The 17134-nt window shown below is 45.7% G+C and overlaps 7 protein-coding genes across 7 annotated transcripts; 2 read left to right on the forward strand and 5 right to left on the reverse strand.

Moving 5' to 3' along the window:
- Positions 1 to 1058: 1058 nt before the first annotated feature.
- On the reverse strand, positions 1059 to 1637 carry BHQ10_001077 (uncharacterized protein; the record flags this gene model as incomplete). The annotated part of the gene is made up of 2 exons (XM_040873073.1): positions 1059 to 1298; positions 1374 to 1637. 2 exons carry the CDS (start codon positions 1635 to 1637, stop codon positions 1059 to 1061), a joined length of 504 nt encoding a protein of 167 aa, XP_040729582.1.
- Positions 1638 to 2059: 422 nt separating this feature from the next.
- Positions 2060 to 2686, forward strand: BHQ10_001078 (uncharacterized protein; the record flags this gene model as incomplete). The annotated part of the gene is made up of 1 exon (XM_040873074.1): positions 2060 to 2686. One exon carries the CDS (start codon positions 2060 to 2062, stop codon positions 2684 to 2686), a length of 627 nt encoding a protein of 208 aa, XP_040729583.1.
- A 3305-nt stretch (positions 2687 to 5991) lies between these two features.
- BHQ10_001079 (uncharacterized protein) lies at positions 5992 to 7812 on the reverse strand (the record flags this gene model as incomplete). The annotated part of the gene is made up of 1 exon (XM_040873075.1): positions 5992 to 7812. The coding sequence occupies one exon, from the start codon at positions 7810 to 7812 to the stop codon at positions 5992 to 5994; it is 1821 nt and encodes a 606-aa protein (XP_040729584.1).
- Positions 7813 to 8974: 1162 nt separating this feature from the next.
- BHQ10_001080 (uncharacterized protein) lies at positions 8975 to 9625 on the forward strand (the record flags this gene model as incomplete). The annotated part of the gene is made up of 1 exon (XM_040873077.1): positions 8975 to 9625. The coding sequence occupies one exon, from the start codon at positions 8975 to 8977 to the stop codon at positions 9623 to 9625; it is 651 nt and encodes a 216-aa protein (XP_040729585.1).
- Positions 9626 to 10280: 655 nt separating this feature from the next.
- On the reverse strand, positions 10281 to 11346 carry BHQ10_001081 (uncharacterized protein; the record flags this gene model as incomplete). Its single annotated transcript, XM_040873078.1, has 3 exons — positions 10281 to 10328; positions 10392 to 10927; positions 11163 to 11346. 3 exons carry the CDS (start codon positions 11344 to 11346, stop codon positions 10281 to 10283), a joined length of 768 nt encoding a protein of 255 aa, XP_040729586.1.
- A 456-nt stretch (positions 11347 to 11802) lies between these two features.
- On the reverse strand, positions 11803 to 12039 carry BHQ10_001082 (uncharacterized protein; the record flags this gene model as incomplete). The annotated part of the gene is made up of 1 exon (XM_040873079.1): positions 11803 to 12039. One exon carries the CDS (start codon positions 12037 to 12039, stop codon positions 11803 to 11805), a length of 237 nt encoding a protein of 78 aa, XP_040729587.1.
- Positions 12040 to 12708: 669 nt separating this feature from the next.
- Positions 12709 to 16004, reverse strand: BHQ10_001083 (uncharacterized protein; the record flags this gene model as incomplete). The annotated part of the gene is made up of 2 exons (XM_040873080.1): positions 12709 to 15645; positions 15708 to 16004. 2 exons carry the CDS (start codon positions 16002 to 16004, stop codon positions 12709 to 12711), a joined length of 3234 nt encoding a protein of 1077 aa, XP_040729588.1.
- Positions 16005 to 17134: the final 1130 nt, after the last annotated feature.

The following is a 17134-nucleotide window of genomic DNA, read 5'->3' on the forward strand; positions in this document are numbered from 1 at the left end:
CATTGCAATCGGAAGCATCAGCTTCATTGAAGATGTTGTGATTCTGAGCACGCCGATGCCGATGATTTGGAATTTGTCGATAGATCTTAGGAGGAAGATCGCCTTAACGGCCATTTTCTTCTTGGGAGCCTTGTATGTTTTGTCCAACCTTATTTCCACTATTCGGCTTCAATCTCCTTCTCCACCACGAAACAAGACTAACGTCGGGGTATATTGATAGTGTCTGCGTTACGAGTATCCTTCGCTTGACCACTTTCAAGGAATTCAACAAGACCGATGTTACATGTACGAAAATCTATGCTTGTTCAGTACGGGATCGAATCGCTGACTCATAAACTATTAGATACCAATGTCTGGCCAGGCCTTTGGACATATATAGAACTCAGCGTTGGCTCCATTTGCGGCTCTCTCCCACTCTTGAGACCATTGGTTGGTCGCGTTCTTGGAATGACCAGCTTCTCTTCGAATTATCAGGATCGTCCGTATGGGCCATCGGGACCCTCCAGACAGTATGCTTCGGCCAAGAGAGATACATTCCCATCGTCATGTCGACGTAACTCCATTGGCTCATCAGCTCAGAGGCATGTCGGGATCAAGACCCAGGTTAGCCCAAATAGTGTTTCTAGTCTGAATGAAAGCGATGAGATCGAGCTTGTCCGCCATGGGCACATCACTGTGCAGACTGATATTCAGCATCATACTGAGATACGACAAGATTTACACGACGAACGAGAAAACTCGCATATTCAAGACTGATACTCGTTTTTCTGTTTTCTTTTCTTGCTTTGTTCTTTCTTCATGCTGTACCTTCAACTTTTGGGGGTCTTGGAGTTAGAGGTCCAAAAACTGGTGAATTATGGAATGGCTTGGACGCATTGCTCAGGGTTGTTAGAATAAGTCAACACCCTTATATTCTATAAGATTCATGTATAATATACCCTTATGCGAGAGAAGATGGCAAGTTGACCGCTGCTTGAGTTACTTTCCTACACCGAGCCATCTTCTTCTCAGACTGTTGGCAGAATGATGAGCATTAGGTACACAGAAGACATAGTTCCTCACATATTATCAAGTTTTCCCTCCCTACTCATTTGCTTAGCTACGGTCACTGTATTCTTCACGGTCTCGCTGCTCATCTGCCAGTAGTATTCCGTGAGCTTCTTGTGTTCGTCGCTGCCCGCTTGCACCTCTGGATGGTGCCACTCGTATGTCGACACCATGTAAAGATCTGCCTCATCGGCTCCACGTGAAAGAATGTTGGTAACACAAGTTCCAGTTGAAGGGATAATAAACGAAACCTGCGACATTTGCATGAGGATGAGCAATATGTAAATGTGCATCGGCGATATCTAAGTATGTATGGACAGACGAACCATGACCGGCTTCTTGAGAACTGCGACTTCTTCAATTTCAGCCTCTCCTCCATTGACCATGACCATCCTGGTCAGACTGGTAAGCTGACCAGTTTCGTAGTCGTGATCCTCACTGATGATTCGACAACGTGTGATGGGTTTGACAAACGGTACTGGGTTGCGGCATTTGTGTTCCAGGACTTTCCAGAACTCGGCAGATGTTAAAGGGTCGATGTCATTGAACGAATTTATTGGGACAGTGGTGGAGGTATATATAACTACCATGATGATGTTTGCGTTGCTTGAGAAAAGAAAAAATAATAGATGCAGAGACTAGGTGAACAATAATGGGAGATAATGAAGAGATAGGTCAATAAATAGATAACCACGCGCTCTGAGGCATCACTAACACGATTCTCCAGGGTTCTGGTAAATGACCTTGGAAATATAGCCTACTGCCTAATGGACGGATATAAAGATATCCAATGGGTCCTTGAGATTAAGACATCTGCATGGTCGGACCCTAGCCCGACCCTGCAGCCGACCCTGCAGCTTACTATACGAGCGTCAATCTGATGTTTCATCTCGATGTTAAGAACATAAATACCAGCAAACAAACACCGAGATCCAGTTGGAACTCCTTATCTCATGCTTACTCCATTTAATTTCACAGATAATACCGCGTTGCTCGACATTACTCGACAAATATGGCTCCTCTTCAAATCGGTCTTCTTCTCGGTTCAAGTAGACCCAACCGTATTAGCCCACAAGTGGGCAACTGGATCAAAACATTTCTCGAGTCAATTAGGGCAACGAGCCCCGAGTTTTCTATATCGACTGTTGATATAGAGACGTTCGGTTTACCTGCTTTTAACAAACCGGTCCATCCGGCGCTGATTAGTGACCTATCGACATTCATCAGCCCATCGGTACGTGCTTGGAATCACGAAGTTGCCAAATACGACGCATATATTGTTGTGTCCCCGGAATACCACGCGGGTATTCCTGGCACACTTAAAAATGCCCTGGACTTCCTCTATCATGCCTGGGCCGGAAAATCAGCGATGATTGTGACCTATGGCATCATGGGCGGCGCCTCCGCCAGTGAAGGTCTTCGTGTGATTCTTGAAAAGGGATTCAGAATGAAAGTGTCTTCATTTGTCCCGAGACTGGAATTCCCCGGTCGAGATCCCACGAAGAACAACTCCAGTCCGGCATTGATGGAAGCGATGCAGGGAAAGTTGTCTGTTGATACCGTGAAGAGCTGGGAGAGTGAAACAGAGGAAATCTTACAGGGATTCAAGGAAATATTGGAGTTTGCCACTGCGAAGTAGAAATCCATTTTCTTTTGTGAAACGTCTAGGGCAATGAACAATGGATATGAACTTACACGCGAAGCCATCTGAGAAAGATGATCATAAAATCCAACTACACAGTAGTTAGGAAGACGTAGGTTACAAATTCGGCCGAAACAAAAATCTTACCAGATAATTTCCAGCGTTTAGAGTAGGTGTTCAGATAATGAAGAACTGATTCGACAACATCGTTGTTCAAAAAGTGGTCAGACTGCTCCGCGTTTTGCTGAAGACAGGAAAGAGCCCCCAGATAGAAGCAGTGATGGGACCAGATTGGAATTATTGCCGCATACTGGTAATGCCAATCTGGAAACTGCTTAATGCGGTCCATTACCATCTGAATCGCCACTGTCATGACAGGGCAGGTGTTGGTCGATATCTCTCCATGGTAACCCTCATGTCTGATATCGGGTGTCGTTTCTCCATGGAGAATAATCAGCGCACTTATTATGTCAGATTTGACGATATTTATTACTCTTTATCACCCAGGCTACACTCACTTGACGCAAATCGCAAGACAGGTACAATTCTTTCCCTGTCCCACGTTCCCTTCTTGAAGCACCGCTGATGCAAATGTTGTCAATATTGGATCGAGGTCATCACAATGATGCGGATTCGCGACTGTATGGAAACGGGCCCAACGATTCAGAATTGCTAGGTCTAGCAGGTAGCAGGCTTGAACAAGTCGAGTTAAATATACCAGTTGCAAGTCATCCCCGTTCTTGTGGTCTGGGCGGAGCGGTTGGGCGTATGGATTTTGCGATATTGACGACTGGCTTTCATTGAGAAGCGTTTCGGTCTCTTGCTTCTTTGCAACAGGAAAATCAGGCAATGGAGGGGCCGGACAAACGAAAATTTTAGATATGGCTGGGKTGTCTATGCCAGCTGCCATAATCACTCTGGAAAATTGATTGGTTACTTAGGCATATCAAGGCTGGCTGGACTGTGGGCTATACCTCTCAAGAATAAAAAGACTACACCATATTCGTTTGGAGCGTGTGAATTTCGTGCAACAATCAATGCCATCTCGTTCCAGGAAAATACCTGCATGGTCAGCAAGGAGAACGGCAGAGGCAATAGTCGTCATAGCAACGTCGACCATGGCCTGTAGATACTCATAGAGCGTTAGAAGTAAGCCAATTTGCACTAGCTTTACACTACTCCTTCTTTGTGAGATAAGAAGAGTGAAAAATCCCTTGCACTTCAAGTAGAGCCGTTCCACTTCCAGGTGGCTTTCATCGCCACATATCTGGGACAGTAGACAGCAGGAGTATATTAACAGCGATGATTCGCCATCGGGGATAGATAGCACACTCGAGATGCATACATCCAGTTCACTGGAAAGAACCACTGGGAGCCATCTCGTTCAGCGTTTTTAGATAGGATAGGCATTCTGTACGTATATCATAACCTCTGGAGGTTAAAGTTACCAGTGTTATAGTCGTCAGATGACTATCAATATAATCTCTCCATCTTGTTGAAAGTTCAAGCGGGAAATTTTTATCTGGATGCCTCGATGGAGAAGGACTCGGCATGATATCGGTAGAAGCACATGGGAAAACTCCGCGACTTAGACTGTCCCTTCCTCCGATATGAGCCAACGACTCATCGTACCGACAATTGATACCAAGCCTTTGGCGGATCAGAACGGAAAAACGCCCGATCATTGAGCACAGATCACATACCTCATACACCGTCCACAGCATGGAATTTCCTTGTCACACTTTTTCTTCCTACTACGACATGGTATGCAGGTCATCCTTGATACTGGAGTCATACTCATTTGCAAAATGCTGTCAGAAGGAACTGACAGAAAATATTTTGAGCGCTTGTTTGTTGATTCACGCTTCAACATCCGCACTGAGCAGCGCTACAGCCCATAATCGAGACGTCAAATTACCCTTCGTTAGGTAATCAGTTGCATGTCTTAAATCCGGCCGCTTTTCCCGATCTCACCAATACGAGCCTACAATTTGATAGAAAAACGTATTCATATAATGTAATACAATTAACTCGGGTCATAAAAAATACCATACAAACAATGGACTCTTACCTGCGTCGAAGGAACAAGGATCTCTGCTAAATGCAACGGACAAAAGGTTTGTATGTGGAGACAGACACCACGTAACCTTCAGAAGAGAATTCAAGCTTGACCTTCCACGGATTAAACCTCCGACTCCCATCCGCAGCAGTGTACTTGCTAAGGTATCAATGCAGCAGTGCGTTGGTCAAATACGGTCGGGAAAATCGGGAGTCTGCCTCCGAACCAGCGGGCCACTTGGATAAAACGCAGATCACACTTGATCCTTCTGTGAAGCCTAGGCGGTCATGAAAACCCTTCTAGACTGGATACTGTCATGTATTCACCCCCACGAAATCTTCCGTGAACCCCCCGATATGCCATATATCTGATGGGTACCCCCCTCCCTAGGGAAGGTATCATAATCTAATATAGAGACCGTGAAACTTTGATAGAAATATTAGCAGCTAATAGGGTTGCTGCGCACTGCTGAGATCGAGCGGTTTCCAGGGCAGTGCTGAGAGCCAGGCTTGATTGCCGGCAGCCCAGTCATAGACAACCCGCACAACTTGTTCGGAATCATGGTCAAAGAGACTGTCCCACTCGTTGTCGCTTATTCTGAAAATATAAATAGGAACTGAATCCAAGTTATTCAGGCCAGCAAGCTTGTGATAAAGATATGCTTGTTGGGCTTATATATCAATTTGAGTAGATATGGGAACTAACTACTATATTAGCTTAGTTATAAAGATAGTTAATCTGTATATTAAAAATTTAGACTTATTTATTCTTATAGAATACGATAATTTTTATTCCCTGGAAAATCCTAATGACTGTCTAAGTAATAATATTGAAGGTGAAGACGCCCTGAGCCCAGAAGAGGTGAAAGTGTAGGTGCAACCGTGCAAATAATATGGGAGAGCAGAGTTTATGCCGACCCAGGCATGACACTTGAGGTTTGACTATCTTTAACATGTATATAGTGCGAAACAAGAGTTGAAGCTTTCTATTGTATAGACAAGAATTTCGATAAGGCAGTTGTGAGGCTAGATCGACCAACTTAGCAAACATTCCTCAATGAATCAGTCTGCATGCTATAAATGCAGAGTCTTTCTTAGAGCCAAGAACTCTATGCCGATGCTCAATCGTTTCCAAGGGACTGAGCGCGCCAGCTCTAAGCTTTAGAGGTATCAGGTGCAACACTATAAGTGAGATAGGACAAGTATTATAGCCTAGTGAATCTCAAAATAGAGCAATCTTCGGCTCAAGCAGTATCAGAGGCAAGTGGGTATGCCTCAAACGCATTTTCCTCTATCGAATACGGGACTTCGGAATCCAGGAGAAATCCCTGCCAAACTGCCCAATTGGCTTGATTGCTATAATCCGTATTGATAATATTCTGCGGAGTTGTATTCATGTTGTAAGATGTATCAGAATTGTTCCATAAAGTGGGCATCTGTGCATCGGCCGGAGCGCAGCTATTAAAAGTTAGTGATGGGTTGTATTCATCAATCTCCATTTGACTAAGATCAAATATTGGATCCGAAAGAGGCTGAGCAACACCGTTAGCAGTTATGTCTCCGATTCGGTGGAAGTCTCTCTTGAGTGCCGCTTCTTGGTATGCAGCTCGTGCCTTCTTCAGGAGCCTCTTGAGCGGTTTCCACAATATGCCCTCCGTGGTATCGGCAGCTCGTTCTCCAAAGGTATTCCACAGACTTTCCACGACCACCCATGCTTGGTCTACTAACGGGCCCTCTGTTTGAATGCACAGTTCGGCCAATACGACGGCTAAAGGATGCCACTGCACCCACGTTCGTCCGACCCACTTGAACCGGACGCTCTTCGGATCGTTCTCGTACATGTCCATAGTTTCGAGGATCAAGACCGCTGTGCGAAGTGTTTGATTCCTGGTAGTACCGGTATTCGGGTAAATTGGTTGATCTTGAACTTGAAGCGGATATCTCAATGATAGCCACATCTTGAGGATCAATAATCGGCCAACTGTAGAGAGATACCACTGAATAGGTATATTTACGTCGCACTTTTGAAAGAAGAGTGACTCGAATTCATGGCTCAAGTTTTTTACCATCTGTTCTTTCTCAGTGAAACTTATCTGGTTCGGAAATAGAAGCTTTCGGAAGATAAATGCCAATTTATGGGTGATATGGCTCAGGGTTATGTCGGTCAAGCCCGAAAATTCCGGAACAGCCTCGCTTGTTTCGGGTCCGTAGTCATCGTCGCAAATGTTAAGAGGCATAGAAGTGTTGAACGAGCTATCGAATATCATCGGCTGAGTACCTCGGTCTTCTGCACAGCGGAGGTCAAGGATCATGATCTGCCACCAGAGAAGGCTTCTTTGCTGAGCCTCAAAAAAAGATAGGCCGGTGCCGTCGGCGTCTTTGTGTATTCCGAACGACTGAGCAATTCTTAGCACGAGTGCGAAGAGAGTCCACGTGGACTGGGTTTTGCTGTATACTCGTAAGGTAAAAAGATAGATAGCGAACGCTTGAAGAACTGCGAAATCATCCGTAATAAGAAGATTCTCTCTTGCAAAGGCGAGCTCCGCACTGCGTCTGAATTTGGTAACTAGGATTTGGGAGTCTTGATGGAAGGTATTCTGACAGTCCTTTGGCGACATTGACGTGATTGCAGCGAAATACATACACAGCATCAGCAGCTCGGTTATATTGTTATTTGGTGGTGCTGAAAAGTTTCTCGTACAATTCGCTATACAAGAGAGAGTCGTTGGCCTATGAATAATTTTGAAAATGGGATCGACATTTGTGAAATAGGTATCGCTAAGGGCCTTGAAGTGAAGGGGTGATACTGGGAAACCCGTTTGTTGTTCTAGACGACTATCAGCCCCATGGAAGACGAAGTCGAATAGTGACGAGTGTACTGGTGGATCTGTTGAGCCAGTTATTGAAGGGGTAGTTTTGAAATGTTCATCGTCATCATTGCTTTCATCATCGTCGTCGTCTACAGGCTGTTCAAGTAAAGAGCGCAGCCCATTGACTTCACCTCCTAGATTGGTCCAAAAGTCGCCGCTGATGTATTTATTCCGGGAAAGCGTCATATTTTTCATGTTGGAAGTTTGAAGGGTGCTACTCCTCCCCTTATAGCTTTTTATGGATTCAGATGAGGAGGCGGTCGACAGACCACTGGGGGCTTTAGATGTCAAGAGATTGGGAACACCCCCACCCATCTTTTCGACGAGTGATTCAAGCTTTCCAATGCGCCTGAGGAGTTCTTCATCTCTGGATCTGTATTTTCTACTCTCTTGTCGCCCGCTAGCCCTGACTCGAGTTCGTTTCGGGAATACGCAGTCAACGCTTGATCGCTTGCAGGCAGTGCACGGATGAGACTTGTCACACTTTATCTTTCGATGTCGACAATTCGTACAACTGAGAGGCTTGAGTTCGGACATATTTCTAACTCCAGATTCAGCTGGAGCATGGACTGCAGCCCTAGTTGAGGTCTCTTTTGATGGAGGTAGTTCAGCCATATGATGTGATGTCTAGGTGACGTGATTAACAACAAGATTCATACAGAGCCCAGATACACAAACTGCCATGTGGCAAATAGATTTCATGAGTCATCCATGAAATACAGTAAATAAATCTGACCAGTGTACATTGATGCTGTGAGGCTGGATGCGATGAGTCGAGGCACGTGCTTGTAGTCCTCTAATGCGCTATATCGGGTTGAATGGTAAGAGCCAAAAGTGGGTCCTGATTTCCGTCGCTGAATAATCGCTTCTTAAATCCCCCAACACTCCGTCCGAATAACCACTAGTAAGAATGACAGGATGTACTTCATCGCGAAGAAGCGCGTGGTCATCATGTAGGGCTCTCGCGTACGCCTCGTGAGAATATTCCAGGTTAATTGACACTCGAATTGCTTTCGTCAGCAACAATCGGATTTGTAATGCCACGGACTCGGCTTTTAGCAGGATGCTGCGAACATCCGGACTTCGGACTACAGAAGATGTCCGTAACAGCAAAATTGAAAGAAAACAGTGCGCATCAGTCTTCCCGTAAATGGGCACTTTCTAGGTAGAATCTGGGCTGCGTCCTAGTAATGCAGTTGGATCACCTACTATGTGTTGCAAATTCGCCTCGCTAGAGTTGAGGGCAGTGCTATATATACCTCATGGCTGCTCGTTGGTTATGGAACATCCAGTTCATTATCTATTTACCTGAGCAAAACGCATCCTACCACAGCACAACATAATTTATTATCTCAACATGCGCATCCTCATCATCGGGGGCAATGGACAGACTGGCCGCTTCGTGATCGACGAAGCATTGCAGCGGGGCCACAAGATTACAGCCTTGGTTCGAAATCCCTCTACCTTATCAGCCAAGGAGGGCCTGAAGATCGTCAAGGGGACACCATTAGAAGCTTCAAACATTGAAACCGCTTTCACCGCAGTCCCAGACGACATCCCAACCGCCGTGATCGTCACGCTTGGATCCTCAAAGGAAAAAGGAGCCCGACTCATGGCCGACACGCACGAAAATCTCATCGTCGCTATGAAGAGGCACGGCGTTTCTAAAATTGCGACGTTATCGTCCTTTGGAGTCGGATCTTCTTTGCCCAATATCACTGTGATTATGAGATGGGCGATTTCCAACACCGGGCTTGCGCATTCGTTTGCGGACCATAATCACGTCGAGGAGATACTCAGGAAGAGTGGGATGAAGTTCGTGTTGTTGAGGGCCGCGAGACTGACTATGGGGAGAAAAGCGCCCGTTCGGTTCCTGGGTGACGACGGGAAAGGACTTGGTGTTTTTGCGGGCATGGGAGGTATTTCGAGAATTAGCGTGGCGGTGTGTCTGGTGGATGCTGTTGAGAAAAGCACTTGGGATGGAAGGACTCCTGTCATAACGCATTAAGGGTCTATGTACAATAAATCAGAATACTAATCGTGACTGAGGGTCAGGGTTGATACAGTTCTAATGCCTTTCTCTTGAATTGCCTCTACACATGTACTTGTCTACCTATATCTATCCATCAGCTTGTGTTAAATTCAAATTGCAGGAGCTGTATGGCCAGCCTTAATTCTACTTACGACCGAGGTCAATTGACTGGTCGATGGAGCTATCTCAATTGTTGAGGTGAACGACCGGCGCTCAAAACCTGTTGATGGAATTGCTACGCACAGGGATATTCTTTAATACGATGTAATAACGATGATTTTGTTGAATATCTCGGTGGTTGTGTTGTTCCGATAAGGTGCATGCATGGGTGCGGAAGAATTGTCAGTATGGCGTGAACGGTGAATTATACAGCTTTACCCTTGATAGGCTGGTTGGACTAGCCTTTCTCCCAATCCTTGCGTCGTGACCTGGGACCGGAATTAGCCGACAGTATGGAACTGAACAAGTCACCTTGGACAAGTTTATAACGCATTCAAGACAGAACCACAGCGGGCCTTTGGAGCAGGAAACCGAGACTGAAAATGTTACTGAGGCTGAAGAAGGGTTCAATGCCAATATATGGACGGGAGCGTACATATTATCCTTCAAAGGCTCCCGGCCGTAGATATCGTTAAAAAATTGCAACTCCATTCGGAGGACTAGCTACACCACCAGGGACCTGTCAGGACAATGTTAGCAAAGATTCCAACATTCGAAAGCAACAGCGATGTCCATGACTCACCCTCAATGGCATACTACTAAAGAAAAACGACCATCTCTTCCTCTTCTGACACTCCTCGCTCAACTGCTTCAAATCAAACAACTCCCCAATCGGCGTTCCCCATCCTGCCAATAACCACTCGTGCAGCATAAAATCCGTATTCTGGCACGGCCACGCCTCAAAACTGGGCTGATCGCCAACAACAGCCGCAAATTGATTATCCCAGATCCATCGTAGAGTTTCCTTTGAAGATTCCAACCCAATTGCTGGTGGCGGGTATGTTGCTGCTAGTTGCTCCTGTTCGGCTCGTGTCATGCGGCCATAGGCTTCTGTCCAGCCGGTACGGACGAAAAGTATATCACCAGGACGAAAGATTGTACCTTGGACAGATGCAATTTCTCTCAGGACAGAGGGTGAGATTGATGTAGTGGAAAAGCAATCGATGGGGATGTTTTTGCTTTCGGCGTAGGAGACATAGTCGAGTAACACGCCACGACCGACGATGCCACCGTTCTCAACCCATACAATACGACACTCGTCAGCGGCAACAACAAAGGCTATAATATCTAGAGCACTCACCGTGAATGCCATTCTTCTTTGTCGACTCAACCTCCTCCTGCGTCACCCCATTGTAAAATACCTTATGTTTTTGGTGCCCATAATGCCGAAACCCATCCCACTGCGAGCTACTCTGCGTATTGAAAGTGAGGACGTCATCATTGACAGTCCTGCCTTCTTTTTTCTTGATCGTATGCTCTAGGCATGACCGCCCAAAACATGGTATGGACATACTATCAAGGGGCCAGTCGACGGATACCCGAACCCCTTCGACGATCTCCTTTGCGGCTTCGGCTGTGACTTTTGGTGTGAGCAAGTTCAATGTTCCGAGTTCATCATCATTGCCAAAACGACCCCATGCGTTGCCTGGTGTTCCATCTTTGCGGAGTAGGAGGGAGTCGAAGGATATTGTGGTCATTGCGATATATGTTCCAATCGTTCGATATGATGAAGCAGCAGAAATATGGCAGTCGATCTTTTGAGTCCAAGGATCTTGAACAATTTTTATCACATAATTACATCTATCATTATTTATTGTTGCTTAGGGAGTCCACCCAAGATGATTACCCTAAATCTATCGGAGAAAAGTCCGATGTTGCTCGGCGTGGAGCTAGGGGTTTTCCCCGCTATTCGGCGATGCGCCGTGTTTTTCATCACATGTACTAGATATACTGTCTTCCAACATAATGCTTATTGAAAGGCGACTCTGAATATTAATGTTCTAGGCATAACGCTAGATCAGGAGCAGCTTTCTGACCCCTTTTTTCGTCCTTGACATGGCCCTGCAAATTACCCCCTCAGGAATTTCAGCCCTGAATAAACAGGTCTTCATATAGTCAACCCTCCCATTGACACAAAGCCTGTCCATGTCATCCTATGCTTGATCTGGATCAGGTCCTGAAGCAGATCCATGCACAGAAAGACAAGCCGAGCAATTAAGATGCTCACGATACGGATCGAGGTCGGCCATCGATGGCATATTAGCAGGTAGATTCATGCCCGTTGCAGCTCCATCGGCCATGGCGACAATTGCCTCGAGAGGCGAGTGACCCAGGCGGAGATGCCATAGAGATAGGAATTCCATGACCTCTTGGCTGAATTCGTGGGACATTTCGAATTGTAATTGTGGTTCAAAGTCTTGAGATATCGCGGGGAAAGCGCGGGGTATTTGAGCTTGAAATAATTAGTGGTTCCTGTGCATCCAGAATATGATGACTGACATTGAGCTTGAAATGGAACGATTGATTCGTTCGGTATTGGTATTTTTGGAAGGAGAGATTCCAGCTTCTGAGAGATTAATTAGAGGTTCAATGGTGAATAATGGACGCATCTTCAAGAGATTACTCGGCACCGTCTCGAACTTTATACCCCTGCCTGAAGCACAGAATTGGATAGGCCCCAGCACGGCAATCTTAGTATCCATGATAGGTTTGACCCGCTGACAGCGTGATAACAATGCCACATGCACCGCCAAAATTAATATACATACATGTATGTGTACATCAACCCATACAGTAATAGACCTGCACGATCGTTTGGATCGGTAAATAAGCACTTAGACCCTCTTCAATTGAATCTAGATACTCTAGTACTATTGTTCGAAAGCCTATAACAATACGGAACTCATTTAGAATCCTGCTGGTAATACGAAAATCTTCGAGTCGTTGTTGACGGAATGTACAATATGCTTCCAGACTGCGGAATGTATACAGTTCATCACTTTTCTCATTTAAACTATTTGATGGCTATAAACAAGCATAAAAATGCTGCCATGAGATCATTAAGCATTGTCTGAGCCCAAGACCCAATCTTTGATCCATCCACGAAGCCATTCTACCTGGATCGCATCCAGGCTTTGCAAAGAAGGACACATCTTCACAGACCGCTGAATAGCCAGCGGCTTCTCTTCATTTGTGTTTACCATGAGACTTTCAAAGAAATTCAAAAGCTTGACTGCTGGATTGTCGCTGAGTGCGTCTGTCGAATTCGCGCTCGATTGTAGAAGAGCAAGCCATTCTTCGTACTTGAGTACACTTATGGCGGATCCCGATGATGAACTCTCTTCTAGTGTTTCAACGACTGCCGGAATGAGGCTTTGCCAGCTTACCCAGTTCGGGTTGATGGGATGAAAGATTTGGGCCCCTTTTGAAACCGGAGAATTTGCCTCGGTGCCAAACGAGATCTCCAACAATAATGTAGCAAGTTGATCTATGGGCACCCATTCGATACGGTCAAGAACGCCCGCATTGTTCCCGTCTCCTTTATATCCAAGTGATTCAGGGATGGCCTTGAGATAGTGGGAGCTGATAACCAGACTCGGCAACCATTCATGCCGATTCCAACCATGCGGGGGCCCCTGTTCTGGCGTCGATGTACCTGCGATTTGTCCAACTCGGGCGACTCGAATATTAGCCAGGTTGAGCTTTTTAGATGCATAGTCCAGTATCCTTTCTGCGACGTATTTGCTTTGCCCGTAGCCCATGCCTGCGGGACATTTCGTATCGGTGATGATTTGTTCAGGGACAAAGTCGATGTTTGCACCAGAAGTTTCATGGTAATTTGAGACTGCACTGACGGACGACAGATATACTGTCGAGGCTAGGCGAGATGCGTGAGTTGCAAATGATACAAGCCCTAGTACGCCGTCCAAGCTTGATCCAAAAGATTGTAGAGTCTGGTTGAAGTTGACCGGCCATGCGTTATGGATTAAATGGGTCACAGTTGACTGTAATCTGCGGTATAGCTCAGCATCATCCAGGCCAAAGTTTTTCTTCGCCAGATCCACTTTCAAGAAAGTGACTCGGTCCGAGGGTAAGTCAGTCTTTATCTTTCTTTTTGCGTTTCGATCCCGTTGAAGTGTCTCAGCATCGGATACACGATTCAGGCAGTAGACGTGGGCAACCTGATCGTTCTGCAGAAGCTTTTGTAGGATGTAGGATCCGACAGCTCCAGTCGAGCCGGTTAGTGCTACAACTGCGCCATCAGCTATCTCTGTGGGTGCCCTCTGCATGCTTGCTTCTGCAGGTGAAGCAGCGATATCGTCAATTCGTTTTTCATAATCTGTCAATGTAGTCAATACGATATCTCTACTTGTCGACTCGCTAGTTTGAGACATGACGGCTTTTGTGAGCAAGTCGATGGATGGGCTTGAATAAATAGCGCTTGGTGGTATATTGAGTTGTCGACTCAACTGCAACACCTGAAGAGAATCCATTCCGAGAGAAAAGAAATCAGTGTCGTATGACAAGCTGGTATTCCACCGGGTAATTTCCGAAACAAGGTCGCCTAGCTTTGTAGACACTGCATCCGCATCCGTCATGTCAATCAAACTTAGTGCCGGTCTAGGTGCGAATAAGTTCTGGGCTTCACGCTCTGCGTAAAACCTTTCGATTTCCTCTTCATACAGAACAAGTGTCGCAGCTCGCTGGACAGTTCCTTTAGCAGCGCGTGGCAGCGGTTTGGAAGGATCTGCAAGAATAATGTTCTCCTTGGCAACTCTAGCATGAGCAGGGCAGTCTTTATTGGCAGTCTGCACATTTTCCCAAATTCTGTCAATAACCCGCTCACGCTCTTCTGGTGATAGAGGGTCATTACGATGAAGCTCCACGATTAAACATGCTTCAAATCGTTGAGCCCCCACTACCACCGCGGAGCGAACTTCTGGATGCCGTGACACTTCTTGCTCAAAAGAGATCGGATTTGTCTTTTCGCCATTCAAGAACACGATAATGTCGTCTTTTCGGGCACGGTAGCGCCATAGACCCGGTAGAGTAGGGTGAGGAGTCAAAAGATCTCTAGTTTCGTACTCTTGTAATTCTGGGAAATGAAGGAACACAGGTTGCAGTTCTTCGTTCTCCTTATTGCGCACAATGACCATTTCGTGCAATTCACCATGGTGGTGTCGGTATTCAATGTTGATAGCAGGGTGGATATTGATATATGCCCACTTATCCTCGTTCTTGCTCCCATCAGTTAGCGAGTGAACCTGACTGAGTAGACTGACTTCGCTGGATCCTGTTGTCTGATACACCGGAATTTTCGACGCGACAAGATCACCGGCTGCCTGTGGCACGCTTCCTCCCGCAAAGTAAAGATGCTTTAACTTCCGAGACACTAACTCCAAGGCATCCAGGTCTTTACTCAGATCTTCTAGAATAAAAGGCAGAACAAATGCCCAATCCATATCGACATGCTTGACTGCATCGAGGAACTGTGCTGTCGATAGCGGCTGGGKGGGKAACGGGTAGACAGGTACGCAGTCATTGTATGCTGACACCATGAGCCCAAATCCGATGCCCGAGATATGGAACGGTGCTAGAAAAGTGAACCAATGACCGGACCTAATAGTATCATTTCCACTCGAGAAGCCCTCCGGTGCTGGAAGGGAGGTCAAATTTACTGTGCGAGTGACGAAGCGATGTGTGTAAATCAGCGGTTTTGGAATTCCTGTAGATCCAGACGTGTGTAATATGAATATCGGCTCGTCCTTCGCCTCCTCGTATGACTTTTCATATGGGTACTCAGGCGGTGCATCACTCTCGTTGCCATTAAGAAGTTCCTCAAGAGAAGGAATAGCAATAACTGTATATGGAACTTCTTCCAACACAGCGCCAATGGCAGGAGGCTGTGGTTCGACAGTGACGAGTTTCGTACATTCGAGTTTTGAAAGTAGACTCAATTGCGCAACTTTGCTGTTTCGTGGCGATGGTAAAAACGCCTAAAATCCTGTACGGTTACTTTCTGGCTATATCACCGCAGATTATCAAGAGATGCACTAACCTTATATCCAACCTTGATAGCGGCAATAACCACAATAAAATACCTAGGGTCGAACGGGCCAATATATGCTATGGTTTCAAAATTTGAACTCGGTCCCAACTGATTATGTAGAAGCCATGCCACTTTGTTCACAGCATGAAAGACTTGCTGATTCGTTGCTGTTCGCAGCCCTTCTGCGTATGTGTGCTCCGAAACGGGATACTGAGCCCAGGCGCCATCTGGATTTTGTTGTGCGCGGTTTTTTAGGACATGTGGTAGAAGCTGGTGACTGTTTGATTGGGTGTCGCCTTTGCCCATTTTGGCCGATGAATTTGCTTGCTATGGACAGAATTTTGTTTGCGAGGGTTAATATGTATTTCTCACAGATAAAGTCCTACAACTTCGATTTAATCTAATTGAAGTAGAATACGAATATTAGAGTATCTTCAACATTTTATATTAAGCCATCTAAACAGAAATTCGCTCTTGAAGTGCCACCAAGACAGCCCTAAAAGTCGAGCTCGGAAAATATTGCTCTACCTGTCTTTAGTGGCGCATCTTTTGGTTAGCACCCAGCCGAGATGCGCACGTCTACGGCCCGATTCATTCATATAAATATTGCAATTCAATCTAATTAACTTTTATATCAGCTCCATACCGGATGATAGTTCGTGCTACTCTAACTTTCTCGCATTGGCGTTGAATTAAGCGAGCAAATAATTCGGCAGAGAAACATCCGAGTTGACGTTCACAGATTATTGATTCAAAATCAACTCACCACTACGACGTGGGATATGCTTGATTCGCTATACTAATCATTATTAGAATTTTTTATGCTTAGGGCTGAAAGGGGCAGTGTCAATACCGAGGTAGCACACAGAATAGATCGCTCGGTGTGGCTGGCTGATGCTAGACATTGTTGACGTGGCTGTCACATACCTAGGTAGATCGACTTCAATGCGACGAACGTCAAACCGTTAATCGTACCTGCTATTTCAAATATTATTTTTCTACTTAATTGCTAAGGAGAAATTAATATTGCACTCAGGTCTAATCGTGCCGACCCTCTTCGACTTCCGGTGTATACCTATAGATTTTTGCGCTTATCGTGGACTCAAATCCCCTCCAGGTCTCTCAATTGCTTGTCCTAAATTCCCCTTGTGGTCGTTCTAGTGAATAACAATACAGAGTTGAGTACTTATTTCAAAGAGCCCTCAATATGTTCTTAGTCCGGTTCAGTATGTCGCTTCCATATGCCATCACAATGAGTAGGCTAATTGTTCGGTGAAAGATTACCTCTATCCATAGGGAAATAAAAACAATTGATGGCACATAGTGGCAAGATAACGAAATCAATATTACTCAGAGCTTCTTTCTTCTTGGCTACATCTTCCGGTACTATGGAAGGAAGGACTCCATAGTCTGTGTCCTCAGGGACTTTGGCTTGT

Source organism: Talaromyces amestolkiae, assembly GCF_001896365.1.
Source record: "Talaromyces amestolkiae strain CIB chromosome Unknown scaffold1.1, whole genome shotgun sequence".
Classification (NCBI taxonomy): Eukaryota; Fungi; Ascomycota; class Eurotiomycetes; order Eurotiales; family Trichocomaceae; genus Talaromyces; species Talaromyces amestolkiae.